The sequence below is a fragment of the Protopterus annectens genome, chromosome 2.part1 (genome assembly GCF_019279795.1).
Source record: "Protopterus annectens isolate FY-2018-M chromosome 2.part1, PAN1.0, whole genome shotgun sequence".
NCBI classification, from domain to species: domain Eukaryota; kingdom Metazoa; phylum Chordata; order Ceratodontiformes; family Protopteridae; genus Protopterus; species Protopterus annectens.
In genome coordinates, this window is record NC_056729.1 from 560,783,647 (window position 1) to 560,805,114 (window position 21,468).

At 43.9% G+C, this 21,468-nt stretch overlaps 1 protein-coding gene across 1 annotated transcript in view; it reads left to right on the plus strand.

The window, feature by feature from the left end:
• The window catches only part of PTCD3 (pentatricopeptide repeat domain 3), a 1,733,015-nt gene that overhangs the window by 435,185 nt on the left and 1,276,362 nt on the right, over positions 1-21,468 (plus strand). Inside the window, exons 10-11 of the mRNA XM_044063464.1 lie at positions 21,013-21,100; positions 21,199-21,259. Of these exons, the coding sequence (XP_043919399.1) occupies positions 21,013-21,100; positions 21,199-21,259 (149 nt within the window). The remainder of the gene's footprint in view (positions 1-21,012; positions 21,101-21,198; positions 21,260-21,468) is intronic.

The window sequence follows — 21,468 nt, forward strand, 5'->3', positions numbered from 1 at the left end:
AGACCCCCCCCCCCCCAGGAAGCCATCTCCACCCCCTTGGGACCTCAACTATGTTTTGGAAAAGCTTACACTCCCTCCATTCGAGCTAGCAGACAAAGCTTCCCTAAAACACAATGTATAGAAAACTGTACTACTCGTGGCCTTGACCTCAACCAGAAGAGTGTCAGAGCTACAAACCTTCATGGCTATCCCTCCTTTCCTGGTATTCCACAGGACAGTTACTCTTAGAACTAACCCTTCCTTCATGCCCAAGGTGGTGAATGACCTTTCCCTAAGTTAGGCCATCCACCTACCTTCCCTACCCCACAGGGAGACAGCACTCCATTCCCTGGATGTGCACAGACAACTTGGATTTTATCTGCAGAAACCCAAGCCCATTAGACAGGCTGATCAACTGTTTGCCTCCTTCCACCCCAGGACCCTAGAGAAGCCAGTAACCAAACTATTTCTACCTGGATTTCCAAAGTTATCACTTTCTGCTACAAATACTATGGGAAATCACTGCAAGGTATTGTTAAAGCACACATCCCCAAGGCAGTGGCCTCTTCTTTAGGGTTTTGGATACCTGTACGATTCTTGAAGCAGCTACTTGGTCATCAGTGCACACCTTCACCAAACATTACAGGTTAGACCATATTTCCAGAGCCAGGACTATACATCATGGATTCCTGGAGACCACCTCTAAACCACTACCCCATTCACAGTGAGCTTTGGCACTCATCCATATGTGATGAGTATGACAACATGTGAATAGAAAGACATAGAAAAGTTGTGTAAAATCTTACCATAACCATAGTTGTCTTTCTCTTCCATGTTGCAGTATTCCTTCTCACCCGTTACGCTGCATCTCCCTTTCTGGATGGTACACGACTTGCATTTTTCCCTTGCTAGGACTGGTTCCGACCGGAGCTTACAGTTCTGAGGGCTAGTGTGTGCAGTCATCACTTTTATGGCCCACGTTCCACTAGCCACATCAGATGTCCCACGCACCATACAGTGACTGAAAACTTTTGTTTACTGGTTGGACATTCGGGTAGCAAGAGGAGTAAACCCATGTGTGATGAATACTGCAACGTGGAAGAGAAGGACATCTATGGTTATGGTAAGATTTTACACAACTTTTCTTTATAACCTATCCCTTAGTTATTCATGAAGATACAGCACCCTCAACAGGTCACATATGTGTGTCTTGGAAAACTTTATGGTGACCATTACTTCATTAGAGGAATCTGAGTTACAAATTGTGTTCTAACCCAACCTTTTTTCTCATAAAGATAGCATATGCATAGCAATGATGTCCTTCAAGAATGCAACTGCAGTCATAACATATGGGTTGTCCTGCCTCAGGCAGCCCTCGGTCGGCCGGATTCCAAAGTCTGGGTCCGACGTCGGCTGATGTCGCATTTCTCTCCGACGTCAGAGCGGCTGGAGTACATAAGCATCAGCCGACGCCATTTTCCCCAGTCTTTCTTGCCGCGCGGTGCCCGAAGCAGAAGCAGTTCGTAAGTGCCGTCGGTCAGCTCCTGTATTCTTCGATTCCAAAGTCATCAAAAAAGCTAAGTACCCCGTTGGGGACCTTTTCTTGCCTCAGCCGATGTCAGAAATTACTGAAAAAGTTAACAATTGTCTTTCTTGTGGTAAACAAATACCTCATAAGGATTTCCACTCTTACTGTCTTCCTTGCCTTGGCCCAGACCACGACGTCTCGGCCTGTGTAGCCTGTGCTCGCTTCAACAAGCGCACTCTCAGGCGCCGGGCGGAGTTTGCTGAAGATTTTTTCGGCGAAAAATTTGCTTATACAATGCCGTCGGAACTTCCGACATCGCAAACTCCCAAGAAACGAAAAGACCGGGACCGACATCCTCGGCCCGTGTCTACCACCGACTCCACGCCAAAACCTACCGCGAGTGCTCCGGTTCCCCCTGAGACTGTTATTCCACCGCTCCGAACCGAAGACACCGCATTACCGACTCGATTCCGGATATCACCCGACGCCAGTTATTGATTTTCCTCCGGATACGAAACCGAGGAAATGCCCGAGACCATTGCTGTAGATAAGGTCACTCCTGCACGTGGAGCTGCCAGGCCTCCTATGGCCATGTCTATTAAGGCCTACACTAGGGCTAAGGCAGCCAGCAAGACCAAGCATCTTACTGCTAAAGCCTTACCTCAGCCTACTCCAGAGACACAAATCATGACTATGGCTGCTGACTTAATTTCTATAATTAGAGGTTCACAGGCCCATTCTGAGAGAGGATCCCAGCCTCCTTCTGATAAAAGGCCCCGGGTTGAACCCTCTGACCCTATTCCTTCAGATAAAGATTCTGAGGACTCTGTCCACTCAGATGGCCAGGAAGAGCTCTTCCAGACCTATGAGGATTCGGATGCAGAGGATTCCATCCCCTCGGCCTCCCCTCCTGAGGATATTTCTTTTGGGGAAGTTCTGCATACCATGAGGGAACTTTTCAAGTGGCAAGGCCAGGAATATTCTGATTCCAGAAAGCGCCTTCGAACTTTCCTTAAAAAGCCCCAGCACAGGCCCTTAGCTATTCCTCCTGTGCTTGATGTTTTGGATGATTTATATTCTGACTCCAGTGTTACCCCTGATTCTCTTCCTCCTGCTCCAGCCAAGCCAGACAGGTATTACAGGGTCCCAGAAACACATTCCCATTTATTCAGGGCCCATACTGCTGATTTGGAAACTATTTCTCCGGGACCTAAAGGTGTTTCAGCTTCCACCTCTAAAAATCCGTTGCCCTCCAACAGGGAAGCTAGGTCATTAGAGAGATGGGGTAAAAGGTTTACACCTCCACTACTTTATCTATGAGAGCTTTGAATTGCCTTTTTCATGTGTTACAATATCAGGATTTCCTGTTAGAAGATTTACAGAAAACATTGGCCTCTCCTGATCCTTTAGACAGGAAGTCTTTGCAGGAAGCTGTACATAACTCTCAGCAAGTAAGCAATCACTTCCTGCAGTGTGGATATGATGCACTGGAAGCTTCATGTAGGGGCAGCTATGACAGGGGCAGTCATTCATAGACATGCATGGTTAAAAGATCCACCTCTACCAGATCATGTAAAGGCAAAACTTCTGGATGCACCTTTGGAAAAGAACAAGCTTTTTGGTGCTAATGCTAAGGATGTGTTTAAAAGTCCATCGAGGAAAAAGCAAAATCAGTTCAGACGGTGAAAGATTTCCTCCAGGTTCAACCCCCCAGATTCAGTAGGAATTGGCCTTCAAAAAACTGGTCCTTTCCTAATCCTGAAAAATTTCAAAGGGGTAAAAACAGACGTGGCCGAGGAAGAGGACAATACAGAGGTCCTTACAGGGGACGACAATGGCAGCCAGCAAACCAAAGAAGTGACACAGGGGTTTCACCTGCCCCACAGCCACAATCTCAATGACTTTCCTCTACTGCCGCCTACCAGGGAACAAATAGAAGCTCCCTTGGGCGGGAAATTATCTCTGTTTACAGACAATTGGCACAGATTGACAAAGGACAAATGGATTTTGGACATTATAGACCGAGGTTACAGGTTCCATTTTCATACCTTACCAAGAAAACAAGGCATGCCAAACCTACCACAAAACCAGAGGGCAGAGGCTATCAAGCAAATCTCTCTGCTGACTTGGATGAAAGCAATAGAAAGAGTTCCACAACAAGAACAAGGCCAGGGGTTTTACTCAAGACTGTTCCTTGTTCCAAGAAAAGAATCTCAGTGGAGACCAATACTGGATTTATCCGCATTAAACACCTTTCTCATAGTACCAAAGTTCAAAATGCTGACTCTACAGCAACTCCTTCCCATGCTGGGCAAGGGTCTTGGCTGATTACTCTGGACCTCAAGGAGGCATACCTGCATGTCCCTATCAGACACAGCTGCAGAAGATACCTCAGATTTCTTGCAGGGCCAGAGCATTATCAATTCTCAGCATTGCCATTTGGCTTATCTACTGTGCCCAGAGTATTCACAAAATGCCTGGCTTCAGTAATTGCTCATTGCAGGCTCCAGGGGATCCAAATTTACCCGTACCTGGACGACTGCCTCATACAAGCGGACGACAAATTGATGTTGACAAAAAACTTGGACTATGTCATACGATTACTTCAAGCTCTGGGATACACAGTCAACTTCCAAAAGTCAAGATTTCAGCCATCCCAGCAAATAATCTTCTTAGGAGCCAAATTAGACACAGCCTCTCAAATGGCTTACCTAACAGAAGACAAGCAAGAGAAGTTAACTCATTATTTCAAAGGTTTGGCAAAACTTACCCAGATGACTGCAAGGAGAATTCCTACAGGCCCTGGGTTACATGGCATCCTGCATTCTCCTGGTTCCATTAGCAAGACTACACATGAGAAAGCTTCAATGGTACCTAAAAAGCCTATGGTCTCAGCACAGCAACAACTTAGAGACAACCATACCGCTCATTCCATGCCTACAAAAGGAATTCCTATGGTGGGCCTCGGTAAGCCAGGCAAACACAGGTATGTCATTCAAAAAACCACAGATAACACAGACCATGACCACAGACGCCTCAGACCTTGGATGAGGGGTGCACATGGAAGGCAGGTGTATACAAGGACAGTGGTCTCCAAAGGAAACGCATCTGCATATAAACCAAAAGGAAATGCTGGCAGTAATGCATGCCATCGAGGCCTTTCAACACAAACTTCAGCAAGGCCATTTACTGATACGGACAGACAACACCACTGTGATGTGGTATATAAACAAGCAAGGGGGCACACATTCTTACCCCCTTTGCAGACTGACAATGCATCTTTGGGAAAAATCACTGAGCCTAAACATTCAGTTACAATCCCAGTTTGTTCCAGACAAAGACAATGTGCTGGCGGACAGCCTAAGCAGGAATTTCACAGATCCACACGAGTGGAGGTTACATCCGAAGATCTTCACACAGCTCACTTCGACATGGGGCAGGCCAGAAGTAGACCTATTTGCCTCTCACCTCAATATTCTGCTCAAGGACATACCATCCACAAGCTTGGAAAATAGATGCTCTCTCATTCAACTGGAACTTCCTAAAAATCTATGCATTCCCACCTCTGCCACTGATGACCTCAGTATTACTAAAGATCAAAGCAGAGAGACCCAAGGGGATCCTAATAGCTCCGGACTGGCCAAGACAACACTGGTATCCACTACTACGGAGCATATGTCACACCAAGAAGTGGGCCCTTCCCCAATGGCCTCTACTTTTGACTCAACACAACTTCAAAACAGTGCATCCAAACCTTCAGACACTGCAGCTAACAGCCTGGGAGATCCCATGAATAACCTCAACCTGTCTCTCTCCAAGGAAGTTCAGCGGATACTAACAGAGGCTCGAAGACCATCCACCAGAAAGGTTTACTTAGCAAAATGGAAGAGATTCAGCATTTGGAATACCAGCAAGGGACATGATGCATCATTATTGAACATCCCACTCATCCTGGAATATTTGGCAGATATGCTAAAGAATGGACTTTCATATTCTTCCATAAAGATACATGCATCAGCTATTTCAGCTAGATATAACACTGATCCGCCTGTCTTTTCACATCCTTTGCTAAGACAATTCCTCAGGGGAATCAAGAACATTAAGCCACCAGGAAAGGCTCCAGTGCCAGCCTGGGACCTCAATTTTGTCCTAGAAAAACTGACTCTACCTCCATTTGAGCCAGCAGCTTCAGTTGACTTGCAATTTCTCTCATGGAAGACAGCTTTCCTGTTGGCAATTACCTCAGCAAGAAGGGTTTCGGAACTACAGGCCCTAATGGCAATACCACCGTTCATAATTTTCCACAGAGACAGGGTTTCATTAAGGACCAACCCTACTTTTATGCCAAAGGTGTGGTATCTAGGGTTTCTTTAAATCAAGCTATTCATCTGCCTGCTTTCTTCCCCAATCCTGAGAATAAGAGGGAAAGACTGTTACATACCTTGGACATTCACAGACAACTTCGATACTACCTGGACAGTACCAAGACCAGTAGGAAGTCTGAACAACTTTTTGTAGCTTACGCCCCTGCAGTCCAAGGAAAAGCAATTTCAAAACAGACTATTTCAAAATGGATTGGACATTGCATCAGATTCTGTTATTCCTTTCATGGAAAGACTGTTCCAGCCAATGTCAGACCACATTCCACCAGAGCTACAGCCACCTCTACAGCATTCTTAAGAGGGGTGCCTACTAAGGACATTCTAGAAGCTGCTACATGGAGCTCCGTGCATACATTCTCCAAACACTACAATCTCCTCTATACTCCAGATCCAGAGCAGGCTTTGCTTGGCAGTCCTGCAGGGTTTGATTGCCACACCATCTTTTTCCTAGAGCATTCCTCCTCCCCAGCTAAGCTATGGTATTCTACCCATATGTTATGACTGCAGTTGCATTCTTGAAGGACATAGTACAGTTTTGTACCTACCATAAATGTAGATGTCCGATAGATATGCAACTGCAGTCGGATTTTCCCTCTCTCCATACCCCTCTATGCCTAGGGTCCACTCCTATCCCTGTTTCTCTTAGCTGGGGATATCTGTTATGGTGTATCTGTTTATTGCTCATTTATTTGTCTGGAATCCTGTTTTTGTCTTCCAATTTGATTACAGCCTTCCTTGGAGGGCACCTGGCATCTGGGGCAAGAAACACTGAAGAAAATGGCGTCGGCTGATGCTTATGTACTCCAGCCGCTCTGACGTCGGAGAGAAATGCGACATCAGCCGACGTCGGACCCAGACTTTGGAATCCGGCCGACCGAGGGCTGCCTGAGGCAGGACAACCCATATGTTATGACTGCAGTTGCATATCTATCGGACATCTACATTTATGGTAGGTACAAAACTGTACTTTTTATTCATTCTTTTCTAAGGTACCTGCTAAAACCTGTTTAAAGAAGTTAGTGTTTGCCCCCCCAATTTAAGCAAAGTGACTGCATACTAGATTGCATGAATATACATGGACAGGTTAGACTGCATCTGAACAGATCAGTCTTCCAGAAAATGCTTCCATCATTTTGTTTTCTTCAAAAAGAAAAAAAATGTGGTTCAGAGCTTTTTAAATTGAGTGCCAAAACGGCTGCTGTTTGACTGCATTAAATTGTTACCTAAGGTTTAATGAACTGTTTCTTTGACCCTGCAGTTTACTAAGATAGAGCTGTGGGTTAAGCCTTTTTCAAAAGTACATTCTGTGTGCGCTTGCTACTTGACAAACTCAGTATGACCTTCAACTACTGGTCATCTTTTGGAGCTACAGTTATCAGGCTTTTGAGTTTGAGGGAACCACTTGTAGGTTGATGAAACTGGAATTGCTAGTAATACATGTGTGGTGTTTTCCCTTTTCTCTACAACTGGATGTTTGTAGAGTTCCTATATTTAAAGGAGTACAACAGGTTTCTCTAATGTATTCCTCAACTTCACGGCCTTTTTCCTCCCTATTTACATTGTCCTCTGTAAAGCAACAACAATAAAGCATTTACAATTTTTTTAATTCCCCTTACTTCTGTAACAGAAGCCTACCTTCTCATACTGTGATGGTTTCACTTACAAAATGATTCTCTCACGTTTGAATAAAGCTTGCTGGAGTCACCCAATTACTGACATCATCGAGGCCAGGCAGTGCAGGTACTTTTTTTTTTTTTTTTAATCCGTTCCCTCCCCCAGCGTGACATCACCACAGCCGTCATCTGATTCTAACTAAAATAATAAGACCCACCCATTCTGTGTTGTCATGGATCCCTTGTCCTTTCCCCAACCTGAGTGATGTTTATTTTATTCAGTAGTAGTGTAGTAACACCAATGTTTGGAAACAGAAATTTGCATTCTGCACGGCAAATGATGCTTAGGTGGTGCATGGCTTACATACTTCTCTGTTGTATTTGTACCAGATACTGCTAGTGTGCAGTGTGGGAATAGAAAGATTAAAACATTACCCTGGTATCAGAGGTGGCAGTGCAGCATATTCATAGTGGATTAACATGAGAGTAGCTCTCAGCAAGCACCATGTGAAACCTGAACATGCACCTAGAATTATTCAGTGCAGCTTCCACACCTTAAGTCTGAAAATGAATTCACATACTCACATGAACAGGAGTAGCTGCATATTGATGGCTAAAGGTGTATGGGCATGTTGGGTGGTTACTACACTGCAAAACTGGATGTAATGGTGGAGATATTTGGAAGGCATGAGCAAACACACCAGTATATTAAAGCCATAGCACCAATTGAACTGGAGGCTGGCAAATAGATTTAGTAAGGGATTTTGTCCATGCACAGATATTTCAACAGTGATTCTTTGCAGCAGCATCCATTATCTGATTCAAGGTAAGTTAACCTTGATGGTCCTTTATTTAAAAAAAAAATCAATAAAAATTTTACTTTGTTATAAGTGACTTCTGGACACAAGAGAAAGGAAGGGGAAAATATAGCAATGTGGTTTGTATGTACAAAGACAAATCCAGGGATACTGCAAAATTTTTTTTTTTGCAAACCAACCAGTGGAGTAAAAACATATGAAGTCAAACATTGCATACCAACACACTTTGCATATGTAAATCTCAATTTTTAACAATGTGGAAGCATGAAGTGATACCTTAAAACTTAAATTAATAAAGATCTAAACTAGTTAATAGTATAAATGTTTTATTCTTCAGCTCCTTGGTGCAAGGCCTTACTGGATGTGATTGCAGTCAAGTAAGGCCATGGCTGTAGTGCAGCAAAAATATGTCTCCTCTAACAAAGGAAATGCTAGAGCAAAGATTAAATTACATGAGTCAGGCACCCTGCTGAGATCTGCCAAACAATGGAATTACCAGGTTAAATTATCCTCAGGACTTTGACAGCTAGGGAAGCTAAGTGTTATGGGGGAGGGGAGAAGTAAATGGACTGGAATTCATTGTCTCACAAATTAGTACCATTTAAACTAAATTAGAAAAAAAGGCAGCAGTAAACAGCACTTTGAGTGTGTTTTGTGGCATTTGCTCTGTTTCTGTTTTAAGTAATCATCCAGCAGCAGGGAATGTTACTTACACTGTTCTATTTTACTCAGTACTTTGTAGGCATGCAACATCTTTGAAATGACAGGAACTTTAGGCAAACGGAGGCCTGCATGATGTAACATTTTTGAGCCAAACAATGATTTCTGGGATACTGGATGGCAACCTGGTTTATCCAAACCACGTCAATATGCCAGCCTCCAGGTGGTCAGAGTCTGGAATTACATATAAAAATATTTTAAATCCTGTAAATAATTCCAGAGTGCTGTTAAAGTGTAGGAAACATCATGCCATGATGTTTTAAACATGTTTTTTTGAGTCTGTGGGTGCGGTACTCCTTTAAGTAAGAGATTTTTTCTTGGGGAGGGGAGGTTAGGTTGCAGGAGTATTTGCTGTGTATGAAATTTTAAAAGAAAGGTGGTTCACTAAATGTGTTTTAGCTTACATGTTTAGATATTTTGAGATTAAACAAGTTGCTTAGATGAAAGGGTATGGATATAAGTGAAAATTAAATGTAAGGTGAAAAATTGGCGGTGTAAAAAGTCTGTGTTCAGTCTAGCACTTATGAAGTGCAGTTCTGAAACTTTTATTCCTAGTCTTTATCTTTTTCTTGTATCTTTGCTTTGTGCAAGTTGTTAAATCAGTATCTTCTGTAGAACAGAGCATTCATTTTATCTTTGTTAATGTGTGTTGCATTGTGTTAAAGGCTGATTGAAAATGGTTACACGGTTTGTAGGCTAAGTATTCAGTTAAAGGCAATCTGTGCAGGAAGTATTGTATGGATATTCTTCATGTTTCACTGTTGCAGACATTACATTTGGATTATCTGCTTGCAGTAGCCCTCAGTCGGCCTGATTAACAAAGTCTTGGGTCCTGCGTCAGTTGCTGTCCCTTCTTTCATGACGTCAGGTTGTCAGGGGTATAAAACATGCAGCCGACACCATTACTTCAGTCTTTCTTGCCGTACGGTGCCCGAAGCAGAAGCAGTTCGCAAGTGCCAGTTGGCCGACCCCTGAACTTTTCGTTTTCGAGTTTCAGAACCGAAGTCTTCAACTAAAGCGAAGTACCCCGTTGGGGAAACTTTTTATTGCTCTTTACCGATGTCAATAAAAGTTAATAATTGCATTACTTGTGGAAAGCAAATACCTCACAAAGATTTTCATTTGTACTGTATTCCTTGCCTAGGCCCTGACCATGACGTACCTTGCTGTCGGTTTTGTGCTTTATATAGTCAGCTCACTATCCGTCGTCTGTATGTTTTCGCTTCTAAATATTTCGGTTCTCGGTTTAATTGTCCAGAAATGTCGTCGGGTAGCCATCATACTACCGGGATTCCAAAAAAACGCAAAGATAAAGACAGAGACAGGCCGCAGAGGTCCAAAGCTGCCGACGACACTTCTCCTAAGCCAGTCGCCAGTTCTCAGTGAGGCGCTTTCGCAGCCCCTGATACCCGCTACTTCTGACTCACAGGCCTTTACTGAGACCCATTTGGAGTCCAGTATGCCGCGAGATGCTTCAGTTGTGGAACCTGCGGATATCTCTACCTTGGATGGGTCCGGAGCCGCTGTGCAGGCACCGGCTTCTGAGGGTGTATTGCATATTAAACCGACTCCTTCTTCATTTAGGCCAAAATCTCGAACCATGCCTGAGAAACCGACGCCCAGGCTGCATGCTCAGGCTTCTATGCCTAAAAAACAAATGAAAAGAATGGCTATCTTATAACTCTAATCAGGGGAAGCCAACTCCCCCCCCCCCCCAAGAGACCTAGGACTGAAGTTGTTTATAAATCTTCTGACCAGGATTCTGATTTTTTTGATTATCTGGATTTGTCCTTATCTACTTATGAGGATTCTGATGCAGAGGACTCTATTCCCTCTTCTTCCCCTCCAGAGGATTTTTCTTTTGGTGAAACCTTAAATACTCTAAGGGAGCATTTCCACTGGGAAAGCCAGGATTTTTCTGATTCAAAAAAGAGGCTTAGGGATTTCTTACTCCTGCCTCAGCATAGGCCTTTAGCTATACCTCCTGTACTAGACATTGTTGATGATGCCTTTTCAGAATCTAGTTTGGCCCCTGATTGTTTGCCTCTTGCTCCCAGAAAACCTGACAGATATTAAAGGGTTCCTGATTCTCACAAGTTCCTTTTTAAAAATCCTATTGCGGATCTAGAGACTTATTTCACAGGGACCCAAGGGCATTAAGGCTTCTACTGCTAAAAATCCTACCCCCTCTGATACAGATTCCAGGACACTGGATAGATGGGTTTAGAAAGTTTACCCTTCTGCAACCTTAGCCATTAGGGCTTTAAACCGCCAGTTTCATATGTTAAAGTATCAACAACATGTTATTGGATTGCTTAAACAGAAAATGATGTTGATTCCTGACTGTGCTGAAAATAAAGAATTACAGGATTTAATGCATTCTGCAGAACAGGTTGGAAAACATACTTTGCAATGAGGATTTGATTCATTAGAGGCCTCTTGCTGGGCTGCTATAACTGGGTCTGTGCTTAGAAGGCATGCTTGGCTTGAGGAGCATTCTTTGCATGATCATGTTAAAGCTAAGTTGTTGGATGCTCCCTTAAATCAGGACTGCCTGTTTGGCAACAAGGCTGAGGAAGTTCTTAAAAAGATGGAAGATAAAGCTAAATCTATGCAAACTGTTAAGATTTCTTACAAGTTCAGCCTCTTAAATTTAGTAGGCACTGGTCCTCTAAAAATTGGTCCTTTCCAGCCCCTTCCAGGTCTTTTCAAGCCAAACCTAGACATAGCAGAAACCCCAGATGTTCATCGTGTTTCACTGTTGCAGTCATTACACTTGGGTTATCCTGCTGGCAGGCTACCCGCAGTCAGCCTGAATTCCAAAGTCCTGGTCCGGCATCGGTTGCTGTCGCTTCTTCCCTGACGTCAGTGCGCCAGGGGTATATAAGATGCAGCTGACGCCATTTTATTCAGTCTTTCTTGCCGCGCGGTTCCCGAAGCAAAAGCAGTTCGCAAGTGCCGGTCGGCCGACTCCTGAGATTTTCAAAATTGAATTTCAGATCCGAAGTCTTCAATAAAGCCAAGTACCCTATTGGGGAAACTTTTTTCTTGCTCCAGTCTGATGTCAGAAAAAGTTAACAATTGTATTTCTTGTGGGAAGCAAATACCTCATAAGGATTTTCATTCTTACTGTATTCCTTGCCTAGGCCCTGACCACGATGTTGCTAGTTGTCGGTTTTGTGCTAGAGTTAACCAACGCACTATTAAGCGTGTGTACGATTTTGCATTTCATTACTTTGGCTGAAGGTTTAAGTATATAATGCCGTCGGAACAGCCGACGACCGGAGTTCATAAAAAGCACAAGGAAAAAGAAATGGACAGGCATCCGAGATCCAAAACAGACAAAGCCACTTGTAGGCCAGTCGCCGGTTCTCAGTGAGGCGCTTTCGCAGCCTCTGACACCCGCTACCTCAGAGCCACAGGCCGCCTCCGACTCCCACGTGGAGACAACTAGGCCTCTGGATACTTAAGGTATTGGGCCTTCGGAAACTAATCCCGCAGATGGGTCCGGAGCCGCTGAGCAGGCATCTGCTTCTGAGGGGTTTTCAGACCTACACAGCTTTATGTCAAGCTAACTTCAGCATCCAAGACAAAGACTAAAACAGCTTTAAAGACAAAGAAACAAGTACAGCATTCTCCTGGACAGACTTCCATGCCTAAGAAACAGATGCTTAAAATGGCCGAGGACCTAATTACTTTGATCAGGGGTTCCCATCCCCCTCCTGATAAAAGGCCTGGGCAAGACACTGACTATGATTCCTCTGATCAGGTTTCCATTTCATCTGACTCCTCTTCAGAACAGGGATACTCTCTTCCTCCCTATGAGGACTCTGATGCTGAAGAATCTATCCCTTCAGCCTCCCCTCCTGAGGACTATTCTTTTGGGGAAACCCTGCACACCATGAGGAGCATTTCCACTGGGAGAGCCAAGATTATTCAGAATCTAAGAAAAGGCTCAGAGATTTTCTTTTATTGCCTCAACACAGACCTCTTGCTATTCCACCTGTACTAGACATTGTAGATGTATTTTCAGAGTCCAGTCTGTCTCCTGACTCTTTACCCCTGCACCAGTTAAGCCAGATAGGTACTACAGAGTTCCAGATTCACATAAATTTCTATAAAAAAAACCTTGCTGCTGACCCAGAAACTATATCTCAGGGACCAAAAGGGGTCAAGGCTTTTTCTGCTAAAAACCCTGTCCCCTCAGATAGGGATTCTAGAGTACTGGACAAATGGGGGAAAAAAGTTTACACCTCTACTACTTTGGCTGTAAGGGCTTTAAACTGCCAGTTTCATATGCTTAAATATCAGCAGTACCTAAAGTCTCTGCTCAAACAGAAAATGCTGACAAACTCTGAATGTCCTGAAAACAAGGAAATGCAGGATTTATTGCATGCAGCTGAACAAGTCTGAAAGCATATTTTGCAATGTGGTTTTGATTCACTAGAGGCCTCTTGCAGGGCCGCTGTTACAGGCTCTGTCATTCGAAGGCATGCTTGGTTAAAGGAACAGAATCTGCCTGATCATGTTAATGCAAAATTATTGGATGCTCCATTACAGCATGATACTTTGTCTGGTGTTAAGGCAGAAGAGGTGTTAAAGAAAATGGAGGATAAAGCAAAATCTATGTGGAGGATAAAGCAAAATCTATGCAGACAGTAAAGGATTTCTTACAGATTCAGCCACCCAGATTTAGCAGGAACTGGCCTTCTAAGAATTGGACCTTTCCAGTGTCAGACAGGCCACAGAGGCAGATACAGACTCCCAAGAGGCAGATCTCAGCCCCAAGGCTCATACAGGTCTAAACAATGGGGTGCTTCTACCTCCAAAAGCGGAGAAGACAAATCACAACCATATAGGAAACAGTCCCAATGACTTCCCACTGCCAGTGCCAAGCACTTATCTTTTGGCAGCACCCTTAGGGGGAAAGTTAGCACTTTTTTCACAAAATTGGCACATGATCACCCAGGACAAATGGGTACTGAATATTGTTTCTCAGGGCTACAGGTTCCACTTTCACACCCTTCCAAAGGCAAAAGGTATGCCAGACCTGCTACACAATCAACGGGCAGAGGCACAAAAGCAAATTTCATCTCTCATGGACATGGCTGTTCAGCGAGTACCACAGCAAGAGCAGGGACAAGGATTTTACTCAAGGCTTTTCTTGATACCCAGAAAGGACAAAGCATGGAGACCAATACTGGACCTGTCTACTCTAAATACTTTTCTGGACATTCCAAAATTCAAAATGTTGACACTGCAGCAACTTCTGCCCATGCTGGGCAAAGAAGGCTTAGCTCGTAACTTTGGACCTCAAAAAGGCATACCTGCATGTCCCAGTCAGATAGTCTTGCAGAAGATACCTCAGATTCATAGCTGTCTCAATGCACTACCAATTCTCTGCACTGCCCTTTGGCTTATCTACTGCGCCCAGGGTCTTCACAAAATGCCTGGCACCAGTAATTGCATTTTGCAGACAAAGAGGAATTCAAATATATCCCTACTTGGATGACTGCCTTATTCAAGCAGAGAGCAAGGGCATTCTACTAAAGCATCTGGCGTTTGTAAAAAGATTACTAGTTTGCCTAGGGTACACAGTAAACGAAAATAAATCAAAACTAGTACCCTCTCAAGAGATAATATTCCTGGGTGCAAGCTTAAATACAACTGCCCAGATGGCTTATCTCACGCCAGACAAACAAAGGCTACTAACATATTACTTCGAAAAGATGGCAACAAAAACCCAGTTACCTGCAAGAAAAATTCTGCAGGCTTTGGGCTTCATGGCATCCTGCATTCTGCTAATTCCATATGCAAGACTGCATATGAGGAAGCTACAATGGTATCTAAAAAGTGTTTGGACTCAACATTGCCACAGCCTGGAAACATTAACATTAATTACCCTCATTCCCTGCCTGCAACAGGAGTTTCGATGGTGGGCACTGGCCTGTCACCACATCAAGGGACAGCCATTCACTTTACCCACAGCCAGGCAGACACTAACAGCAGATGCATCGGATTATGCCTGGGGGGGCACACATGGCAGGAAAATGTATTCAGGGCATGTGAACCGCAAGCCAAATGCATCTTTATATCAATCAAAAAGAGATGCTAGCTGTACAAAATGCCCTGACAGCCTTTAAGGATCTACTCCATCCAGGACAACTGTTGCTAAAGACAGATGATACTATAGTCAATGTGGTACATAAACAAGCAAGGGGGCACACATTCCTACCCCCTCTGCAGGCAAGCCATGACTTTGTGGAACACAGCATTGACTTATCAAGTGCATCTGCAAGCACAATTCCTTCCAGGAAAGACAAATACTCTGGCAGACGAACTAAGCAGAAACCTCATGGACCCTCACAAGTGGAAACTAGATTCACAAGTCTTCAGCATGATAACAAGGAAATGGGGATGCCCAGACATGGATCTATTTGCCTCCCCTCACAACTGCCAACAACAGAGATTCTGCACAAGGACTTATTACAAACAAGCATGGAAGGTGGATGCTCTATCATTCAGCTGGAAAACCCTTACAGTATATGCCTTTCCTCCACTGCCTCTCTTCCCCAAGGTACTCCTAAAGATCCGACAAGAGAAACCAAAAATGATACTGGTTGCCCCAGACTGGCTACGCCAGCACTGGTACCCAATCCTAAAGAGCTTGTCTCAAGGCCCAGCCTGGACTTTACCTCAAATTCCTCATCTTCTGACCCAACAAACTAATCAGATCCTGCACAGCCAACTCAGAACCTTAAATCTGGCTGCATGGCGAATAATATAACCACTCTGAACACACCTCTCTTTAAAGCAGTTATGGATGTTATTTTGGAAGCCAGGAGGAGGCCCAGCACCAGATAATCTTATGCAGATAAATGGAAGAGATTCTGTGCTTGGAACCAGGCACAAGGAATTGACTCGATTGTTCCAAATATGCCTCAGATTTTACAACACCTAACTGAGATGCTGGACAAAGGCCTAGCCTTCTCATCAATTAAGATCCATGCCTCTGCCATTTCAGCTCATTACAATATGGAACCACCTATATTTTCACATCCACTGCTAAGTCAGTACCTCAGTGGGGCCAAAAACATAAGACCCCCCAAGGAGAGCACCGATACCTACATGGGACCTCAATTTTGTCTTGGAAAAGCTCACATTGCCTCCTTTTGAGCCAGCCAATACAGCCGATATAAAATTCTTATCATGGAAAACAGCTCTGCTCCTAGCAATAACTTCAGCATGAAGAGTCTCAGAGTTACAGGCATTAATGGCTGTGGAACCTTTTATCATTTTCCATCTGGACAGGGTTTCTCTAAGGACAAACCCAACATTTATGCCAAAGGTAGTATCCAGTGTGGCTCTTAATCAAACCATTCATTTGCCTACTTTTTATCCAAATCCCCAGAATAAAGGGGGAGAGACTTCTGCACTCTTTGGACATACACAGACAGCTACGCCTTTACTTGGACAAAACTAAAGCTTTCAGAAAGACTGAGCAGCTTTTAGTGGCATATGCTGCAGGATCACAAGGAAAAGCTATCTCAAAGCAGAGTGTTTCAAAATGGATAGGACACTGCATTTGTTTCTGCTATGCACAACATGGCGAAGCAGTGACTAAGGGCATTAGGCCACATTCGACCAGGGCAACAGCCACCTCAGCAGCCTTCCGCAGAGGAGTACCAACTAAGAATATTTTGGAGGCTGCAACTTGGACTTCAGTGCACACTTTTACCAAGCACTATCACTTACCTCTTTACTCTAAATCCAGAGCAGGCTTTGCCACTGCAGTTCTGCAGGGCCTCATAGCTACTCCTAATTCTATGTAGACCTAGCCACCCAACCTCTGCTTTGGGATTCAACCCAAGTGTAATGACTGCAACAGTGAAACACTATGAACATGGTACAGTTGTGTACCTACCATAAATGTAGATGTTCGAGTGTATTCACTGTTGCAGTCCAGGTTACCCACCCACCATCCCCCTTTCTTTGCTGGGACTTTTCTTTACTTCTCTATTCTATGCAACCTATGTGGTGTATTTGCTTGTAGATGAAGGTATTGTTTATTTTAGTGCATGCTATTTATAAGCAATGTTTTTAGCCTACCCTTTTGGGGGCATCTGACATCTGGGGCAAGAAAAACTGAAGAAAATGGCGTCTGCTGCATCTTATATACCCCTGGAGCACTGACGTCAGGGAAGAGGCGACAGCAACCGATGCCGGACCAGGACTTTGGAATTCAGGCCGACTGCGGATAGCCTGCCAGCAGGATAACCCAAGTGTAATGACTGCAACAGTGAATACACTTGAACATCTGCATTTATGGTAGGTACACAACTGTACTGTCTCAGTCCCAAGGGACACACAAGACTAGGCAGTGGGAGGTTTCTGTATCCCAAATGTGGGACTAGTAAGAATCTCCCCTGTGGAAAACTGTCTCAGTGACTTGCTTTTAAAACTTCCAAGCACTTCCCAACTGAATGTTCCTGTAGGCAGAAAGATTGGTCTGCAGGCCAAAAACTGGGAACTCATTACCCAGGACAAATGGGTTTTAAATGTAGTGTTCCAAGGATATAGATTTCACTTCCACACATTACCAGCAGTAAGCGGGTGTCCAGATCTACCCCCAAATCAGTGGGCAGAGGCCCAAAATCAAGTACTCTCTCTCTTAAACATGGGGGCTATTCATTTGGTACCATAAGAGGAAAAGGGACAAGGTTTCTATTAGAGACTTTTTCCTTGTACCCAGAAAAGGCAATACATGGCATTCTGTCCTGGACCATTCTACTCTGAACACCTTTCTGGTGATTCCAAAATTCAGAATGCTGACTCTTCACCAGCTGCTTCCTATGCTAGGCAAGGATGCATGGTTGGCAACACTAGACTTAAAGGAAGCATACCTGCACATCCCTATCAGGGAGTCTTGCAGAAGATACCTACGCTTCAAAGCAGGCTACATGCACTATCAGTTCTTTGCACTGCCCTTTGGCTTATCTACTGCACCCAGGGTATTCACAAACTGCCTAGCTCCAGTCATTGCATTTTGCAGGCAAAGAAATATTCAAATATACCCATACCTGGACGATTGTCTAATTCAGGCAGAAAGCAAGGACATTCTTTTAGGTCATCTGGCCTTTGTTCAAAGGGTACTGACTTGTCCGGGGTTCACCATAAACGAAAAGAAATCACACCTGGTACCCTGTCATCAAATTATATTCCTGGGAGCATGCTTGAATACAACTTCCCAGATTGCTTTCCTCATGCTAGAGAAACAGATTCATTTGACAACTTGCTTCAAACAAGTGGCCACAAAAACCTAGCTATCTGCAAGGCAAATACAGCAAGTCTTGGTGTTCATGGCCTCCTGCATTCTTCTAATTCCATATGCAAGGCTGCATATGAGGAAACTACAGTGGTATCTCAAAAGCCTATGGTGTCAACATTCACAGGCTCTAGAAACAAAGATTCCTGTCATACCTTGCCTACGCCTAGAGTTCCTTTGGTGGACAGAGGCCTACCACCAAAACAGGGGACTACCATTCATATTACGCCCTGCCGCCCAAATCTTAACAGATGCATCAGACTATGCATGGGGGGCTCACCTGGCAGGGAATTGCATTAAGGGCAAATGGAACCCAAGTGAAATGCACGTGCACATAAATCAGAAGGAAATGTTAGCTGTACAGAATGCTCGGACAGCCTTCAAGGACCACATTCTTCCAGGACAACTAATGGTAAAGACTGACAACACCACTGTCATGTGGTACATAAACAAGCAGGGGGGAGGGTACACATTCTTACCCCCTCTGCAGACTAGCCATGGCATTGTGGAACACAGCCTTGAGCTACCAAGTGAATCTACAAGCTCAATTCCTGCCAGGAAAACTAAATACACTGGCAGACAGACTAAGCAGAAACCTCATGGACCCACACGAGTGGAAACTGGAACAAAGGATTTTCAACATGTTGACAAGCAAATGGGGGATCCCAGATATAGACCTGTTTGCCTCCCCCTAGAACTATCAACTGGACAAATTTTGCACAAGGATTCTCCACAAGCTAGCTTGGAAAGTGGATGTTCTATCCTTCAGCTGGATAAACCTATCAGTTTATGCCTTTCCTCCTCTGCCTCTGCTCTCCAGGGTACTACTAAAGATCAAACAGGACAAGCCAAGGACAATTTTAATTGCACCAGACTGGCCTTGCCAACACTGGTACCCACTGTTGCGCAGTGTGTCACTCTTGGCTCCATGGCACCTTCCTCAGACTCCTTCCCTGTTGTGTCAGCATGAGAGCTAGATTCTGCATCCTCAGCTGTACACCCTGAACCTAGCAGCCTGGCTAATTGCCTTATCTCTCCTTTACCATCTCTCAGTAAATCAGTGATGGATATCATTTTAGAGGCAAGGAGGTCTAGTACTAGAAAATCTTATGCTGCAAAATGGAAAAGATTTTGTGCCTGGAACCAATCTCGAGGAATGAACGCAGCAGTGCCCAGTTTACCTCCAATTCTACAATGCTTGACTGAGATGCTTCATAATGGCTTGTCCTTTTCCATCAAAATTCATGCCTCAGCCATTTCAGCTCATTATAGCACAGAACTTCCCCTTTTCTCTCACCCACTGCTCAAGCAGTTCCTCAGAGGGGCCAACAATTTAAGGCCGCCCAGGAGGGCTCCAACCCCAGCCTGGGATCTTAACTTTGTCTTAGAGGAACTCACTCTTCCTCCTTTCGAGCCAGCTGCTACTGCAGATTTAAAATTTCTTTCCTGGAAAATGGCTTTCCTTTTAGCCATCACTTCTGCATTTCATCATCTTTCATGCGGTCAGGGTGTTCTTCAGATCTAATCCCTCCTTCATGCCCAAGGTGGTCCAGTGTGGCTCTTAATCAGTCCATTAATTTGCCTACCTTCTTTCCTAACCCACAGAACAAAGGGAAACTGATACTGCACTCTTCTTGGACAGGACTAAACCTCAAATGAAATATGAACAACTGCTGGTGGCATTTGCTGCAGGAGCAGAGGGGAAAGCTATTTCAAAACAAACCATTTCGAAATGGATAGGCCACTGCATTCATTTCTGCTATAAGCACCATGGAAAACCTATCCGACAGGGCATCAGAGCCGATTCAACCAGGGCTGCATCTACTTGTACAGCCTTTCTCAGGGGTGTCCATACTAGGGACATCCTAGAAGCTGCTACCTGAAGTTCTGTACATACTTTCACCAAGCATTATCATTTTCCAATTTTCTCTAAATCCAGAGCTGGTTTTGCCACTGCAGTCTTGCAGGGCCTTATAGCTGGTCCTAATTCTATTTAAATTCCTCCTCCCAACTTTAGCTTTGGGAATCTACCCAAATGTAATGACTGCAACAGTGAAACACGTAGAACATAGTACAGTTGTGTACACTTACTATAAATATAGATGTTAGAGTGTATTCACTGTTTCAGTCCTGGTTAACCTCCCTCCAGCCCCCTTTCTTCTTTTGACTACCTCTGCTCTCATTTACTATGCTCAAAACGCTTTTTGGTGTATTTGTTTTTTTGTTAGAGGTATATCCTTGTATTTATAGATTTAATTGCTTCCCATTAGGGGAGCACCTGACATCTGGAGCAAGAAAAACTGATGTAATGGCATCGGCTGCATGTTTTATACCCCTGACAACCTGACGTCATGAAAGAAGGGACAGCAACCGACGCAGGACCCAAGACTTTGTTAATCAGGCCGACTGAGGGCTACTGCAAGCAGGTAACCCAAATGTAATGACTGCAACAGTGAATACACTTGAACGTCTACATTTATGGTAAGTGTACACAACTGTACTTTTTCAACATAAAATTGATACATAGCTGAAGGGGACTAACATGGGGGGGAAGAGTAAGGGGTTATTTTTACACAACTTTTTTATTTCAGCACTATCTATTGTTTTTATTCAGTTTAGTAATTCTTTGTTGTGTTTTTTCTTCTAGAGAGAACAATAATGCCGAACGTATCTTTAATCTCATGCAAGAAAAAAATGAACATTCCTTTTGTACACTTATCCAAGGAATGGTTAAGGTGCGAATGTGACAGGCAGACTTGTATTGATTTTGAATATTTGTACTAGGTTTAAACTTCTATTGCACTGTTTAGTAATCTTCTGTTTTCTCTTTCAGTATGGCGCATATAACAAGGCCTTTAGTGTATACACAGATTTGCTGAATAACAGGATGAATGGTGAGTTATTTAAATAGATTTTAATGATGGCTGTTTGTCATTTGCCCTCATTTAAAGAGGTCTCCTTATTGGCTATTTGATTGCCCTTTAGGAAAGCCGGCATTCATGTATATCTTCTGACATACAAAGGTCCTCATCCTTGAATGTGTTCTTAGTAGTATGTGTCAAGCTATCTATAGTTCATACACCCAGGCATATGCACATGTACA